This window comes from Carassius carassius, chromosome 27, assembly GCF_963082965.1.
Source record: "Carassius carassius chromosome 27, fCarCar2.1, whole genome shotgun sequence".
Classification (NCBI taxonomy): Eukaryota; Metazoa; Chordata; class Actinopteri; order Cypriniformes; family Cyprinidae; genus Carassius; species Carassius carassius.
In genome coordinates, this window is record NC_081781.1 from 24,478,731 (window position 1) to 24,493,695 (window position 14,965).

The window sequence follows — 14,965 nt, forward strand, 5'->3', positions numbered from 1 at the left end:
TTTTACTTGAAGTAGGCTATGTTGGTATGCTATATTATTTCATTTAATGATAATAACATAAATGAGCACTCAAGGTGTTGTCGGTGAATTTCTTGCAACCAAAGCTTTTGCAACTTTTGCAGGGAATTTTTTTAACGGTGTGCAGTGTCGGGAGCCTTGCTGGTGGGCACGGAGACCCCTCTGTCCCCAGACTGCGCCACTAGTCGCCCCCAGCGCCACGCGTCACATCACGTCCGTACTTGAACTTGAATCCCATTCCATTCTTCAGAGGCAACCCCTGCCACACACACACACACACACACACACACACACACAGGCGCCGGGTCCTCCCCGAGAGCAGCGTGAACGCGAGACGTAATTGCTCGGGTCCTGATTGATCTGGAGAGGAGGTGTTGTCTTCAGAGGTTGAGCCATTCTGCGCGCCGATGCCAAGCGCACATGGAGGACAGTGCCAAAGACTTCTCTCACCTGGCGAGCCCGCCGTCCACGGATCTTGGATTTCCATTATAGCAGGACAACAACTGCTTTTATGTTTTAGGGGTTTTATTTGAATTTTAAGACAGTGTTTTGGAATCGAGGTTGTCAGAGGTTAAAGAAGCTGCTACGGGTCGGAGTGATTTTTACGCATCGCTATCTCAGGTTAAGTGGCACATAGTTAGTGCCTCACGACAGTCGAATGCAATTAAGTCTGTTCACAGAGTCCAAGTGATAGTTTGTGCCGTGATAACGACTAGACTAGCGCGGTGGGACAGTACCACGGCTGCGGAGGAAAGTTTGGAGAGGTCTTCTGGAGCGCGCACACAAGTCCGAGTGTCCGTGAGATGCTGCTGTAAATGCGGGGCGATGTCCCGACGGAAGCAAGGCAACCCACAGCATCTGTCCCTCACACAGAGGGAGAACCTACCGAGTGAGTACAAGACCTCTGGCACCTTCATCAACTCACCGCACTCCCATTCCCTCATTATTATAAAGTATGGGGCACAGAAAACTTTTAATTTCTTTCTTGCTTGCTAACTGATATCTGTAACTAAACATGATTTGCTTTTTAATGTGCACGTGCATTAAACATTAAGGAACATCATCTCGTAAAACCATCGTTAGTCTAGTGTAGGTAGACTATAAGTTGTTTTAGCAAAACCTAATTATGTGCACTATCCTAACTAAACTTAAGTAGAACCACAAATAATAACAGTGAGCCAAGTGTAGGTTTACTTATTATATTTAAGTTAAAAAAATTTTTATTGATAATTTGTTACCAACAATTGAGGCCTGTTCGTTTTTTTAGTGTTTTTATTTATTTATTTTAAACACTATCAATGCATTCTACTATGATGATACTTTTCTCATTTGCTGTGAATAATTTATTTAAACAAACGGGAAGTGCTGAACATAAAACCATAATTCATAACATACAGTTTTGTGAAACCCACGCGTTCATCTGCTCTGTCCCACTCAACACACACACACACACACACACACACACACACACACACACACACACACACACACACACACACACACACACACACACACACACACACACACACACACACACACACCTCACCTATTTTCTATTATTGTCACACATATACACAAGCATACATGGCTTATCAAGTTTACTTTATGTAGTTTATTTAAACAGCTCCGACTTTGCTGGATAGTTTGGTGTTTGTTTAATTTTAAAACCAAAGTCCTGATACATTTTTAATTAGTTTTATTTTGAGCATAATCTCTGTTTTACAATATCATGGACTTTGGTGCTGCTCGTCCAAAACAACACACTCCTTATACTCATCTTTAATTTATCCTTTTATCTAAAATACTTTAAACGCTATTTCCACAAGTAAAGCTTTATGTAAAAGCACTCTAAACCCTTAAGTTTTTCTTTTTGTCTAGTTTTTTATAAGCCCTTGAAAGCTTTTCTTGCACAATAAAACAGCATAAATTAGATGCAATGTAAACTATTGAAAGTAGCATCATTCAAAGTGTTTACATAAAAAAAGAGTTATTCTGTCTAATTTATAATAGCTCAATTTTGTAATTTAGTGATTGTAACCATAAACAATAAAAGACCAGGAAAGTTGATCCACGGTTAATACATTGCATATCACTGATGTGATTTACCCCGTTCTCCCGTAGTATTTATGAATTAAACTCCAAAGCTTCTATTTCAAAAAATGTTTAGTTTATTTATTTAACCTTAAGATGTGTTTGTATTTATCAAATAATTCCTGATAAAAATAGAACATTTCTTAAAACATTTTATAAATGATTTTATTTTTAGAAATGTTTGCCTTTTTTTTTTTTTTGATCTACCCTGACTTTTGATGCTCATGTCGTTCTGCCTTGTTATTCATTTTGGTATTTCTGGTTTCATTGAGAATGTGGGTACAATGCGAAGGCGTTTCCTGAAAATACCTGATTCAGTGGTGAGTAGATGGTCTTTACACGTCAAAATTTGCACTGTTAATGATGCTGATGTGGTCGTTTTAGAAAACGTGAAGACATGAGCTGAGGAAAATGTGTTAAAGGAGTGTGGGTGGGCTTACAGAGAAACGGTGGCCTTTAAATTCAAACCACTGCTAGTCTGCCAGTTTATTTCACCTGATGTGGTTTATCGGGTTTCTTTCCCGTTGTTGGGACTAATAAATACTGAAACATCTCGTACATTATTGCTCGCTTAAATATGTACAGAATATGTATTCAGTATTGAGCAGAATAATTATACTGAGTCTCAAATATGTGTTTAGTTCAAACATAATTAGTCTGGCGGTGTGTGTGTGTCAGTTGGCAAATGTGCAGTTTACATTGTGCGCTCTATCGCATGTGTACAGAGTGTAAACCGACACTTTTAAAGTGGACTCCGTTTAGGTTTGCACGCCAACCTCCATTCCAGTTTTCACGGGCTCTTTCTGGGGTGTCTGTCTGCAGGGGAAAACCAAAGTGCCCTCATTTGGCTATGTCAATGCTTTTGGCACAAAACATGTCAGTTAGCTGGAGATTGCACAATAGAGAGATTCTGCCCAGAGCGACAAGACCTATTGATCACACTCAAAGAAAAAAACCAAGGAACAGGAATATCAACATACTTCGTCTTGAAATAAACGCGGGGCGCACTCTCTGCCCGCATGTGCACGTACAGGTGTGTGCATTAAAGAGAACATCTCAAGCCGCGAGCTAAAATGGCAGGGCTCTTGCAGACGCAAATACGGCCTCTTGAGGAAGTCTAAGAGACGAAACCGCTCGTATTGAGATTTCCGCAAACCGCCTCAGTGCCAAAGAAACTCATTAGTTTAGTTTTTTCTTCGTAAGTCGCATGTAAATTGTGTGAACATGTATGATTCATTACACGAGTAGCTCGACTACGTTAGCAAGTGGGTGGGGGCCGTCCATTAGGGCCCTTACTGACTCTTAAAGTGTGAAACGACTATTTAATGGCTGTGAATGTCAGCTCTTTGAATGCTTGCATGATGTTTTGCGTGATCTTTTATGTGGCCGCTGGTCATCACGCTAATAAAATGCAAGACATGAACCGCAGTGCCTTTGATTTCTAAGAGTGGAAAGGGTCAGATCAGCCTTTTACAAGTGGCTGTCTTCTTTAGAAGTGTGACTTTAGGGTGATGTTCACCTTTTGTGTATGTGTTAGCGCTGCCTTCGAGAGAACTTAGAGCCGAGAGCTGTTTGTGTGGTTACCCGCTGATCGGACTCGTCTGACCTGACTTGGTAAATCTTATAGGCGAGTCTCTGTTCCACTGCACAGTATATTTCGATTTATTTTATGAGTTTTTTGTTTGCTGGTTTGCACAACTTCAGTGGAGTGTAAATGTGCATGGTTGAAGCTGATAGGGGGTGCTCTAAGTCCTTACGAGAGGGAAAGTGATAGAGAGGGTGTGTGTTTATGTGTGTGTTTTCTTTGAGAATCTGATTACTGCCTTCAGGAAACGTGATAACTGTATTTATAATGGTTAATACCCTGGATTGCTATCTCTCCTCCCAAGTGTATCATTCCCACAACAGGCTCAGTATAAATCTCTTATCTTAAGCTAAAGGTAATTAATTCAATTTATTGGAGTATAGATTTCACCCTGGGGAGTAGTAATATAGACGCCGTGCCCACTGTGCTCATTGCTCCTAAACATTTTGTGTCCATGCCTCCAACCAAGTTTTAAGCAATATTTGTGGATTTGATTTCCAGCACACAGCTTTAGGTGAAATTTTGGGGTTTCGAAAGAGTCGTTAGCGTGCACACGTGCATTGTGCACATTTGTTTGGCACGCATCCAGAAGCAGTTGACAGTGCATAGGCCTTAAATGAAGATAAGAAACAGACGTTATCAAGCACATGGATTATTTTTTATTTTTTTGGAAATGCGCCTGGTGAGCTCAAAAATCATATTAGACAATATCTTTTAACACATGCTGGAAACGTTAACAGTTCCGCAAATATATATATATCACTCATAATCTTTGTTCTGAATGCGCTAGGTGTTTTTTTATTTTTTATTATTCAGAACCATGACCACAAAAGACTTGACCTTGAATAATTTCATATTAAAAATGATTCATAATCAAAATAGATGATCTGTATTTCATATGACCTTTATCTTATCACAAATGCTTTCTTTTATTCCTAATTACTCTAATTACTTGTGTTTTATTAAAATGGTAAAACTAAAAAAGCTTTATAATTTTAATTACTTCACTGTTTTTGTTTTCAGATCGTTTTGTTGCACGCTTATTTATTTCTATGTACTGATTTCCTCTTCACGGATATCTTTTCCTCTTTTCACATTAAATGAGGTTCAGAAATCTTAGACCACTAATAAAAGATCACTTTTTAATACATGTACATCATATTATCAGAATAACAATTTGAGTAAAAAGTTGAATTAAAAACATTACACTGCTTTCAGAAAACCAGTATGATTTAATAACAGCAGCATTTGACCTGCATGAGCTCAAAAAAAAACAAAAAAAAAAAAACAAACCTGATGATTACATGCAGCATGATTTGAGAAGGTTTCAAAGATCAATAGTGAAGAATCTCGCACATTATACAGCATAATGTTTCTTTGTTTTAAAATGCAATGTTCATTTCCCAGTCTAAATTAGATTGCAGGTCCAAGATTTTAAATTTAGACTTAATTAATGGTATATCAGCTATACTGCTTCTTTACATACTTTTTATTTTCTATAAAGATTTCAGTTTCTGATGGAATTATCACAGCATACACCTCATCTGCTGTACACCTGTGGCTCTCACATACACCTTCTTCTATTGTGTGCACTGTTCGCGTCTGGCCCGTTCGGGACGGTGTGGATGCCTCCCAGCACACCCTCCGTGCCCAATTCCGTGGCATTGGGTCCAAGCCAAGCCCACGATGTTTGTGTTCTCCTTCTTGGCATTGCTCCACTGCTCTGGGGGTCTCCTGTCAGCCGGCGAGAGAGAGCTGCAGACAGCCGAGTGTGTGCTCTCGCAGACATCCTTCAGATCATGCATGTGCTGCTCTGTTTGGATATCTGTTTATACTTTGGTCAGCTCTGTAATAGTGGAGGTTCTAAATATAAAACAGCTCAAGAATATTCTTTGAAATGTCATACTGAGTCAAAAATTCTACAGGAGTTAAGTTACTGCTGCTCTTCCCATGGCTCCTACACTCTTAATAATAAAACTCCTTTTTTTTGTTGCTACTATGCCATTGAAAAGAACCTTACAGTAAACAGTTCTTCAAAGAGCAACTTCTTTTCTTAGTGTGAAGAACATTTTATTAACTAAAGAACCTTTTGTGCATTGAAAAGGTTCTATTTCAATGTTATTATATCTTCCTCCTGAACCATAGATGCCAAAAAAGAACCTTTATTTTTAGGAGTGTACAGCCAACCAGTGTGTGTTTGTCCCTCAGGCAGAGACTGGAGTTGATTTGCTATCGGATCTCATACTGCTGCTGTTTTTTCCTGTATTTACGCTCTCTGTAAATCTGTTTTGTATCTCGTTGTGGTTTTGTGTTGAGTCAGATACATTTCACAGCAAATAGTATGCGCTGGCTGTTTCATCATCGATAATAATGCGGGAAAACGGCATTGGGATGCCAAACAGGGAATTTGACGAGGCTACGAGGTGATAAAGATGTAACTGATTTTCACATACAAAAACGGCTGTTTTTTAAGCTCCTTAACCACTGTTCCCAACGTGCACCTGCGATGCACCGACTTGCGAGGCAACCCATGCTTGAGGCTGTTTTGCGGCTTTTGTGAGCGCTAGATTGTCTGCTGTGACATACCTGTATGGTGCATGTGCACCTCTCCAACATCCGTCCAGCGTGCAGAGAAGTAGACCGGAAACACAGATACCACTGCAAGACTGCGACTGTACTACCTGTCACACACACACACACACACACACACACACACACACCGCTGATCTTACTGTGCAGCTCACAGGTGTTAGTCTGTGCTGTGTGAACTGTGAATTTTGCTTTATGCGGACAGAATCAGACGCTTCAGTTCCACAAACGGCTGACTGAGAGCATTTTGACTCTCATAACTTGTGCTAATACTAGAGATGTTTCATTTTCATTAACAGATTCTATTTCATTAACTGAATCTATATAACAGAATCAGCTCTTTTTGCATGTGCTGTGATTTGTAGGGATAGCTGCAAATGTGTGGAAAATTTCGGTCCATGAAGTAATTTCAAAGAACTCATTTGTCGTCTAGAGTCTACAGTACATGCAATACCCCAACAAGCGAGTTAATCATGTCTGGACCAGTTTGATAGCCAGACTGAAAAACAGATTTGCAGCTCACAATAACTGAAGAACAAAAATCACAGACACACCAACAGAAGTTTGTCATTTAGAAACTTGACAGGTACTTTAATTAGTTAAACCAACTATTTTAACATTTAAACTAGTCAAGGCAAGGCGTATGCATTTATGTTGTTGCAAATTTTATATAGACCAAAATGTTAATTTAAAATGCATTTAAAGATATATAAAATTCTAGTTAAAAAAATACATTTCTTTAAGTTATTAAGTGATTAAGTAAGAAATAGCTAATGAAAACAATATTGAAATTTATCTGAAACACATTGGCAGGCTTTAATCTCAGTTATTTGCAACTTTCTGTGGCAGATTGATCTGTTACAGCTCAAAATGTATTATTGTAAGCCATTTATTATTATGAACCATGATGAGTTTATAATAGAGTAATTTTTCCTCTTCTTTCACTGTTCAGCTGCAGCAGATCATGACGCATCAGAGGGCTCCGGAGCCAGCTCTGTGGGCGGAGCCGGAGAGAGTGACCTGCTGACCTGCGGTCAATGTCAAACCAACTTCCCCCTGGGAGATATTCTAGTGTTTATCGAGCACAAAAGAAGACTGTGTCCTGGACCCAGTGCCTGTTTCGACAAACCGACTGACTGCGGAGGCGGCTCCCCGTCCCCCAGACCCTCACGGCCGGAAGTCTGCCGGAGGTCTGGACCGGTGGAGGTTGGGATCCAGGTCACACCAGGAGAGGAGGAGGAAAAACGACTGACGCCCGCCAGAGGAATCTGCCCCAAGCAGGAGGGCGTCCCGACAGGTAGGTGTTTCACACTGAGGGCTGGAGGAGGGGAAGGTTTATTAGTCTCTGAAGCTTGGCAGGAAAGAAAACCCTGTGAAGTGACAAAAACCCACACACACGAAGATTTGTACTTATACTTGAAATAGTCGCACTCTTCAAGAAGTGTCTTTTCCGGCTTTATGTTCTGTTGAAGGTTTTACAGTAGATAGTAACTACAAATGAACACTTACAACTACAACATTTTTTAAATGGTTACTAAATAAAATTAATTTTATATATACATATATATATATTTTAATTTACATGTATGATCATTTAAAATAGCTGTTTCTAAATTTTATATATTTTAACATGTTATTTATTTGTGTTCGCAATACTGAACTTTCTTTCTTTTTTTCTTTCTTTCTTTCTTTCTTTCTTTCTTTCTTTCTTTCTCTCTTTCAAATCTTGCTTAACCCAAACTTTTATAGTAACCTTAGTAGTGTATCACAGTTTTCAACAAATCAGCATATTAGAATGATTTCTGAAGGATCATGCGGCACTGAAGACTGGAGTAATGATGCTAAATATAGTTTTGAAATCACAATATTACTGTTTTTATGGCATTTTTTGGTGAAATAAATGCAGCCTCTTATGAGCACAAGAGACCTTAAAAAGAAGAAGCTTTATTCCAAACTTTTGACAGGTAGTGTACAGCATATAATTAAAACCAATTAAATTTTTTTTTTTAAATTGGCATCATTCCACTGGAATATATATAGTCCATGATATGTAAACTAATAGTTGTTCTCTATAGGTGCCGCGCAGTGATATACACACTATATTGGTGAACAAGTGTTTTTTTTCTTTCTCTATTACATATTTTAGCAAAAGGCTGGATCGCTGACCAATTACAACCCAGGACCAGAGCTGTTTGTTTAATAAAGCTTTTAAAGGCAGGGTAGGTAATACATGTATAAACAACTTTCTTCCAAATTTGTTTAAACTTTCTATATATATCAATGCATAATTAAAATGTAAGTACTCTGATAAAAAGAGTATAAAAATCGAGTGACTCTAGACCGTTTAATCTGTATTAAACACAGCTCATTATTTCCATTTCGGGACGAAACATAGGATTGGCTTAGGCGACTGTCACTCTCTCGCAACCATGGCAACCACCCTTTTGCCACACATGACCTGCCCACTTGCGCGTGCAAGTTTGATTTGAGGAAACAGCACGTTTGATTCACAGGCACGGATCCTAGGAATACCAAAACAATGGCAGAGAAACAGCAAGCAAAATTCACAGTACCAGCCTATGCAGTTAGTGAAGGCAAACCAGGCAAAAAAAGGAAGACAGTAACAGTACAAGAAAAGGCAATGAACAAAAAGTCTTTGGATAAACAAAGAAATAAAACGCGAGTTAAAATCGGCGTGGCTTTCCAGCGATGGCGAGAACTAAGGGAACTCAAGGGGCTGAAAAGTGACTCCTTGATGGCTTTATTTCTGCTGGACAGGTAAATCTTTCTTTTTGTATTTTGATCATACATATTTTTTTGTTTATTTTTTCATGAAGCATGTGTCATTAGCACACGTAGCTGCGTAATATAGCTAACATAACATTACTTAGCGAGCCGTAGTAGAGGCTTTGGAAGAAGCCCAGAAGGGAGGGGGTGGAGTGAATGGAAATAATGAGCTGTCTTTAAAACAGTCGTGAGAGGTCTACAGTCACTCGATTTTTATACTTTCTTTTTCAGAGTACTTACATTTTAATTATGTATTGATATATAAATAAAGTTTAAAAAAAATTTGGAAAAAAAGTTTTTTATACATTTTTTTACCTACCCTGCCTTTAAAACCTTACTTTTTAAAGGAATATTTGACCCCAAATGAGTATTTTGTCTAGTTTTGATTACTAATCATATCGTTTAAAACTCCATATTATTTTCTTCCTTCTGTGAAACAAGAAGAGATCCGTTAGGAAGAAGAGCTGTGCTTCTGTTTTAAACTGATGGCATCAGTGATATCACAGCGGCCTCTTTTGGATTTAACACAATTATAAATCATATTTGTGAGTTTCAGTAAATACCAAAACAACCAATACATTTTGATCTGTTAATCACATGAAGCTATCGTCTGACTTGCCGTTAAGGTGATGCGTTTGGGTACATTTATGCTGCTTTTTAGTCCTTTTTGGAGCTTAGCAAGTAGAAATCACCATACAGCTCAGAAATCCAGCCTTGCTTTTCCTTTTGGAAAAATAATAATCACAGTAATATGGGTCTGGGATGATGTGAGGGTGTGTAAATGATGACAAAATGTTATTTTTGGGGAGAACTGTTCAATGAAGAGTGTCGTTTTATATGCACGGTTTCTCTTTGTTACGATACAAACACATACTGTACAGCAGTTCTGACTGGATCGCTTCTCTCAAAAGGTCCTCTTCTTCTGACTCGGGCCTTCAAGAGGGATTAACACCCCTTGCATGATTTTATTAGAGCAAGACACAGCATCTCTCCCTCTCTTTCTCTCATCTCTAAGTGAAACAGAACAGCCCTGAGAGCGCCAGCAGCTGAAACCAATTCTCTAAGAGGAAAAAAACTCCAGAAATCCTCACCCGGCGTGTTCAGGGGAAATATCATCGTATTAAGAAAAGAAAAAAAAGGGGATAAGAAAGCCCATTAAAATTCAAGTGCTAAGAGACATAGTGTGGGGATTAATGAAGAAGATTCCTCATTCAGAGGGTTAAAGACTCAGTTTAGCATGTGCGGGGCCTGGAGGGGCCACATGTTATCTTCCAGCACAGTGCCGCCCAGCACACACAGCCTGGACAAGGAAATGCTTTACTTGCTAGTCAGGATGTGACAAATATTTGCTGCCCTACGCTAGTCAGCAGGCTTCAGCCTTGTCAATACTTTTTTTTCATACTAAATTATACAAGGTTATTAGTTTTCTGTATTTGTTTGAATATGCCTTTTCAAAGCTGTTAATCTTGAAGGGTGGGGGGTTGCATTATCTGAACTTTTTACTGAACAACTTTGACTTAAGTTTTGCTTCGTTGACAGAAGTGGAGAAGCTGTCAAGGTTATCCACAGAAATGCAGGGCAGGAAGGTGCTTTAGGCTTGAATTAAATATTTCCAGAGCATGAAAGCTTTACTCAACACAGTAGATTGCCACTTAACTGTCTTAAATTTCAGCCAAATTAGATTATATTTAATGGGGCTCATTAAATAGAATATGGAGCTATGGCTGCCTAGAGGCCTAAAGCCATGCATGCTGTGGGCCAAAACGCCAAGCCTGATGGGTGTTCGTTAAGCCCTTCACATCTCAATGGAAATGTTTCAATCCATGCTAGAATGGCTCTTCTGTTCAGAAGTCATTTTAAGATAGCATATTTTTATTTAGATTTGGTTAAGGAATAGTTGACACACAAAAAAGGCCATTTTGGAAATGTTGTCATTTACTTTACTATAGCTTTTCAAATGGGGAGCGTCATGTGTTGCATTGGGAGAATCTTAAGGCACTTGTGGGTTCTGATCCGATTCAGATTCTGGGAATCATGGTTTGATATTTTTATTATTAACTAATGAGTTTACCAACTCTGAATGCCGCTTTTTTATTAAATTACGGTAAAACACTTTATTATAGGGACCAATTTTCACTGTTAACTAGTTGCTAATTAGCATCCCTATTAATATCATATTAGCAGTTTGTTAGTGCTAATAAAGCACATATTCTGCATGACCATATTCTATATCCCTAATCTTGCAGAAGTTTGAATATAACTATAGATATAAAAATAGGATTTGAGAAGATTTTCAGTCAATTTCAATTTCTGTCTGTTCTTCACACAAAATTATTATTTTATTTAATTATTATTTCTTAGCACCTGACTTGTACATACTTATTTAATTTGTCATTTTTGGAACAACAACCCAAATTCACTTTAATATTCAAATTATATGGAAAAGAGCGGCATGAACATTCTGTTAAACTACTCCTTTTGAGTTCTATGGAAGAAAAATAACAACATGTACTTACTATAGGGTTAAGCTTAGGGTTTACTGTTAGTTTACCTTTATTACCATAGTAAGTACATGTATGTGTAATCAAGTCACATAAAAATACTATTACCTTTTTGTTGTTGTTGTTTACTATTCTTGATTGCTGTAACTTATTCACATATTTATGCCTATGCCAAAAATCTCTAAGTTCTCTCTAATGGTAAATGGACTGCATTTATATAGCGCTTTCAACAGACCCCATGGCCATCCAAAGCGCTTTACAACGTGCCTCACATTCACCCATTCACACACTCATTCACACACCGACTGCGTTGTCAGCCATTCAAGGCGCCATCCAGCTCATCGGGAGCAGCTGGGGTTAGGTGTCTTGCTCAAGGACACCTCAACACTTGGTCAGGTGGAGCCGGGGATTGAACCACCAACCTTCCGGTTTGTAGACAACCTACATGAACCACTGAGCCACTGATTTGAGTTTGGTTAGATAATAGTTGATTCAATGCATCTAATACTTCGCAATACGTGATTTATATGTCTACTGTGTTGAATAGTTAACAGGACACCAATTTGTACCGTATTCAAGGAAAGTGTCCATTACCCGCTGTTTCTGATAGAATATCCCATCAAGTGAATACCAGCGTCATTCTTGCTATTTTCCAATCTTATCCCTCACACGTAAAACTGCCATTGGTTTCTAATCGATCTCTGAACTGTCTAGCTAATCATACTCCATGAACGCAGGAGAAAGTGTATCGCATCATGCGCTTGTCCTTTCCAACGCTTCTCTAATCACCTAGCATGCGCTCATTTAAATATTAGAGTAGGCTTTAATCATGGAAAGTAATCAGTGTCATGAATATTCATACGGTGCCGGTCTAACAGTCTCATTGTCTCACTCCTGTGCCAAATCGTGTTTTCCTGCCTCTCGGCTGTCTGCTCTGATGGCCCCAGTCTGGTATCAATGGAAAGAAGTTTAAAATAAATACACTATTCATACATGATCCTAAGAGAACAGTGTGTGTGTGTGTGTTGTGAGAGAGTTTCTAAAGATGGGGAGACTGATCCCTATTCTAAGAGATGAATATTTGCACAGCGGCTCAAGAAGAAACCATTTGCATAATGACTTTGTAGTTTTGCATTAATTAAATTTGCATATGAAACTGCGTTAATTACCTCTGATCATCTGTTTTCAACATTGCAGCATTTGATGTCCAGCCTTCGGGGTTGTGATTAGGGGTTACAGTGGCTGTTTCAGACTGTGTGTGTGTGTGTGTGTGTGCATCAGGGACTGAAGCAGAATAGAAAGTGAATTTGATGAGTCAGTTTCACAGTCCTTTTCCCTCTTTTTTTGTGTCCAAACTCTTGCTAATATCCTGGCATATGAAACAGTTCTTCTGAGTTTAGCAGTTAAAAGAGAAGAAATGTTTTTGAAGTTCAGAGATTGATTTATTTTTTTAAGTACACAGTGTCTCTAGCAAGTCCAAGGATCAGCCTTTGAATTTTCATGAAGGGACTGTCTTAAGCACTCTTTTTGTAAATGCACAGACATTTTGAAATGAAAAAATATCATGAGCTCTTTGTCTCTGAGATCTTTATGCAAAATCAACCGCAGATCCAGCAGTGAAGAGTTTTCACGTTTACACCATTAAGGAAATTATGTTTATCCTTGAGCGTAAGATCTTCACATAAATCTCCAAACGGTTTTAGTATTAAAATTAGCTTTACATCAGGGGTTTCAAAATTCATATTATATGTTGAGCACAATTGTTTATTAGAAAAATGATTAAAATAAACAATTAAATAAACCTTAAAATCAAACATTTAGACGCAGCAATATGAAAAACCTCGTTATTAAAATGACGTAGGCTGAATAGGACAACTGACAGCTTTATAAATGCATAAGCAAACCGCAAAATAGTGATTTACAGTCGTTATAGTTTTGCCATTTGTTTTATAAATGTAAATTGAATTTTGATGGTTTCATGTTCTCGGCAGCCAATAATTGACTGCTAAAAACACATTGTGGTCACACACACCATATTTATCCTCTTTACCAATGAACGAGAGTTTTTAATGTCGTCTGTGTCATATTTTCTTTTGCATGGTTTTGTTCATGGTTTTCAAGTGTAAGAGCAAGCATGTCGGCATGTCACACAACCTGTCTTTTTGTTTGTGCATATTTCTGGACACACATGCTTTGTCGTCTTTGTCATTTCTCCCTGTTGAAGTTGAAAAAAGTCCGTTTTTATGCATTGTTTTCATGCAGCTATGCATTGATAAATATTTACATGCTGCTTTATTTTTACCCAACTACCTGCAAACTTATCTGAATAGATCTGCGACCCATTTTTTGTGTTACCACACAAACACTGTTACAGATTAAGATCAGTTCATTTTTAGTGTAGCAAATTCAACAGCAATACATTCTCGACTCAAATTTAAATCAAAACCGTCTTAAATGATGTTACAGACAATGTTAATTAATTTCAAGGAGAGATCTTTTAATTCTACAGATGGATAGATGCATAGTAGAATTTGATGTCTTTTGAAGCACTATGTAAATACCATGGCATATAAGTTAGTAATCAATCAGAACCGTGGTATGTATGAAGTACAGTACTTTTTATAAATTCCAATTAAAACCATATTGAACTAGATCTCTCTGTAGTGTTTGATAGACACATTCAGTCTCTCTGACCTCTAGTAATAAATTGCAAAGCAATGATGCCCAGCACTTCATAGAAAGCATACCCATGATCCCTTGCAACACCCAAGCTATGCCAGCATCTCTGTTGCAGGGTGACTGTGGTTAAGGCCTATGGGATTTTGGGCCTGCTAATTTTTGGGATCTGTCCAAACAAGACCACCCCATCGCCGTCTGATTGGTGCTGTCTGCCAGCAGGGGTCAACCTGGTCCATGTTGGACGCATTATGGAGCAGGACAGCACTGCATGTGCGCTCCACGCCAAGCCCTGGTGGAAAGAGTTAAAGTCTCCCACATGAAGGCATCAAACGCTCCACATACCACTTTATTGTAGTCATATGGCAGCAGATTTGATATTTTTCCTTCCACAGCGGGGAATAAAACTCGCCACTAATTTGGACTGTGAGCGTCGCCACTAAATTTCAGCATATGCTGATGGTGTTGACCAGATGTGTAACGCTTTTTTTCCCTCTTCCTCTCTGTCTCACTATCGCTCTTTTGTCAAATTAGCCATGACTGAATTCAAGTAAAATATTTCAGAAGAAATAGTAAGGATGGTGAGATGACATTGGGTCCGTGAACATTTGCTGCTACCGAAGGAAAACTGCAGCTCAATATTAAAACCTACCCTTCGGAAAAAGCCATCTTTAATAAGTCTAAGCTGGTTTGCTGGTTGAAGCTGGCCTATTTGGAT

At 38.5% G+C, this 14,965-nt stretch overlaps 1 protein-coding gene across 1 annotated transcript in view; it reads left to right on the plus strand.

The window, feature by feature from the left end:
* The first annotated feature begins 284 nt into the window (after positions 1 to 284).
* LOC132107063 (B-cell lymphoma/leukemia 11B-like) overlaps positions 285 to 14,965 on the plus strand; it is a 31,895-nt gene continuing 17,214 nt past the window's right edge. The window contains exons 1-2 of the mRNA XM_059513211.1: positions 285 to 907; positions 7,236 to 7,580. Coding sequence (XP_059369194.1) covers positions 844 to 907; positions 7,236 to 7,580 — 409 coding nt within the window. The 5' untranslated portion in view covers positions 285 to 843. The remainder of the gene's footprint in view (positions 908 to 7,235; positions 7,581 to 14,965) is intronic.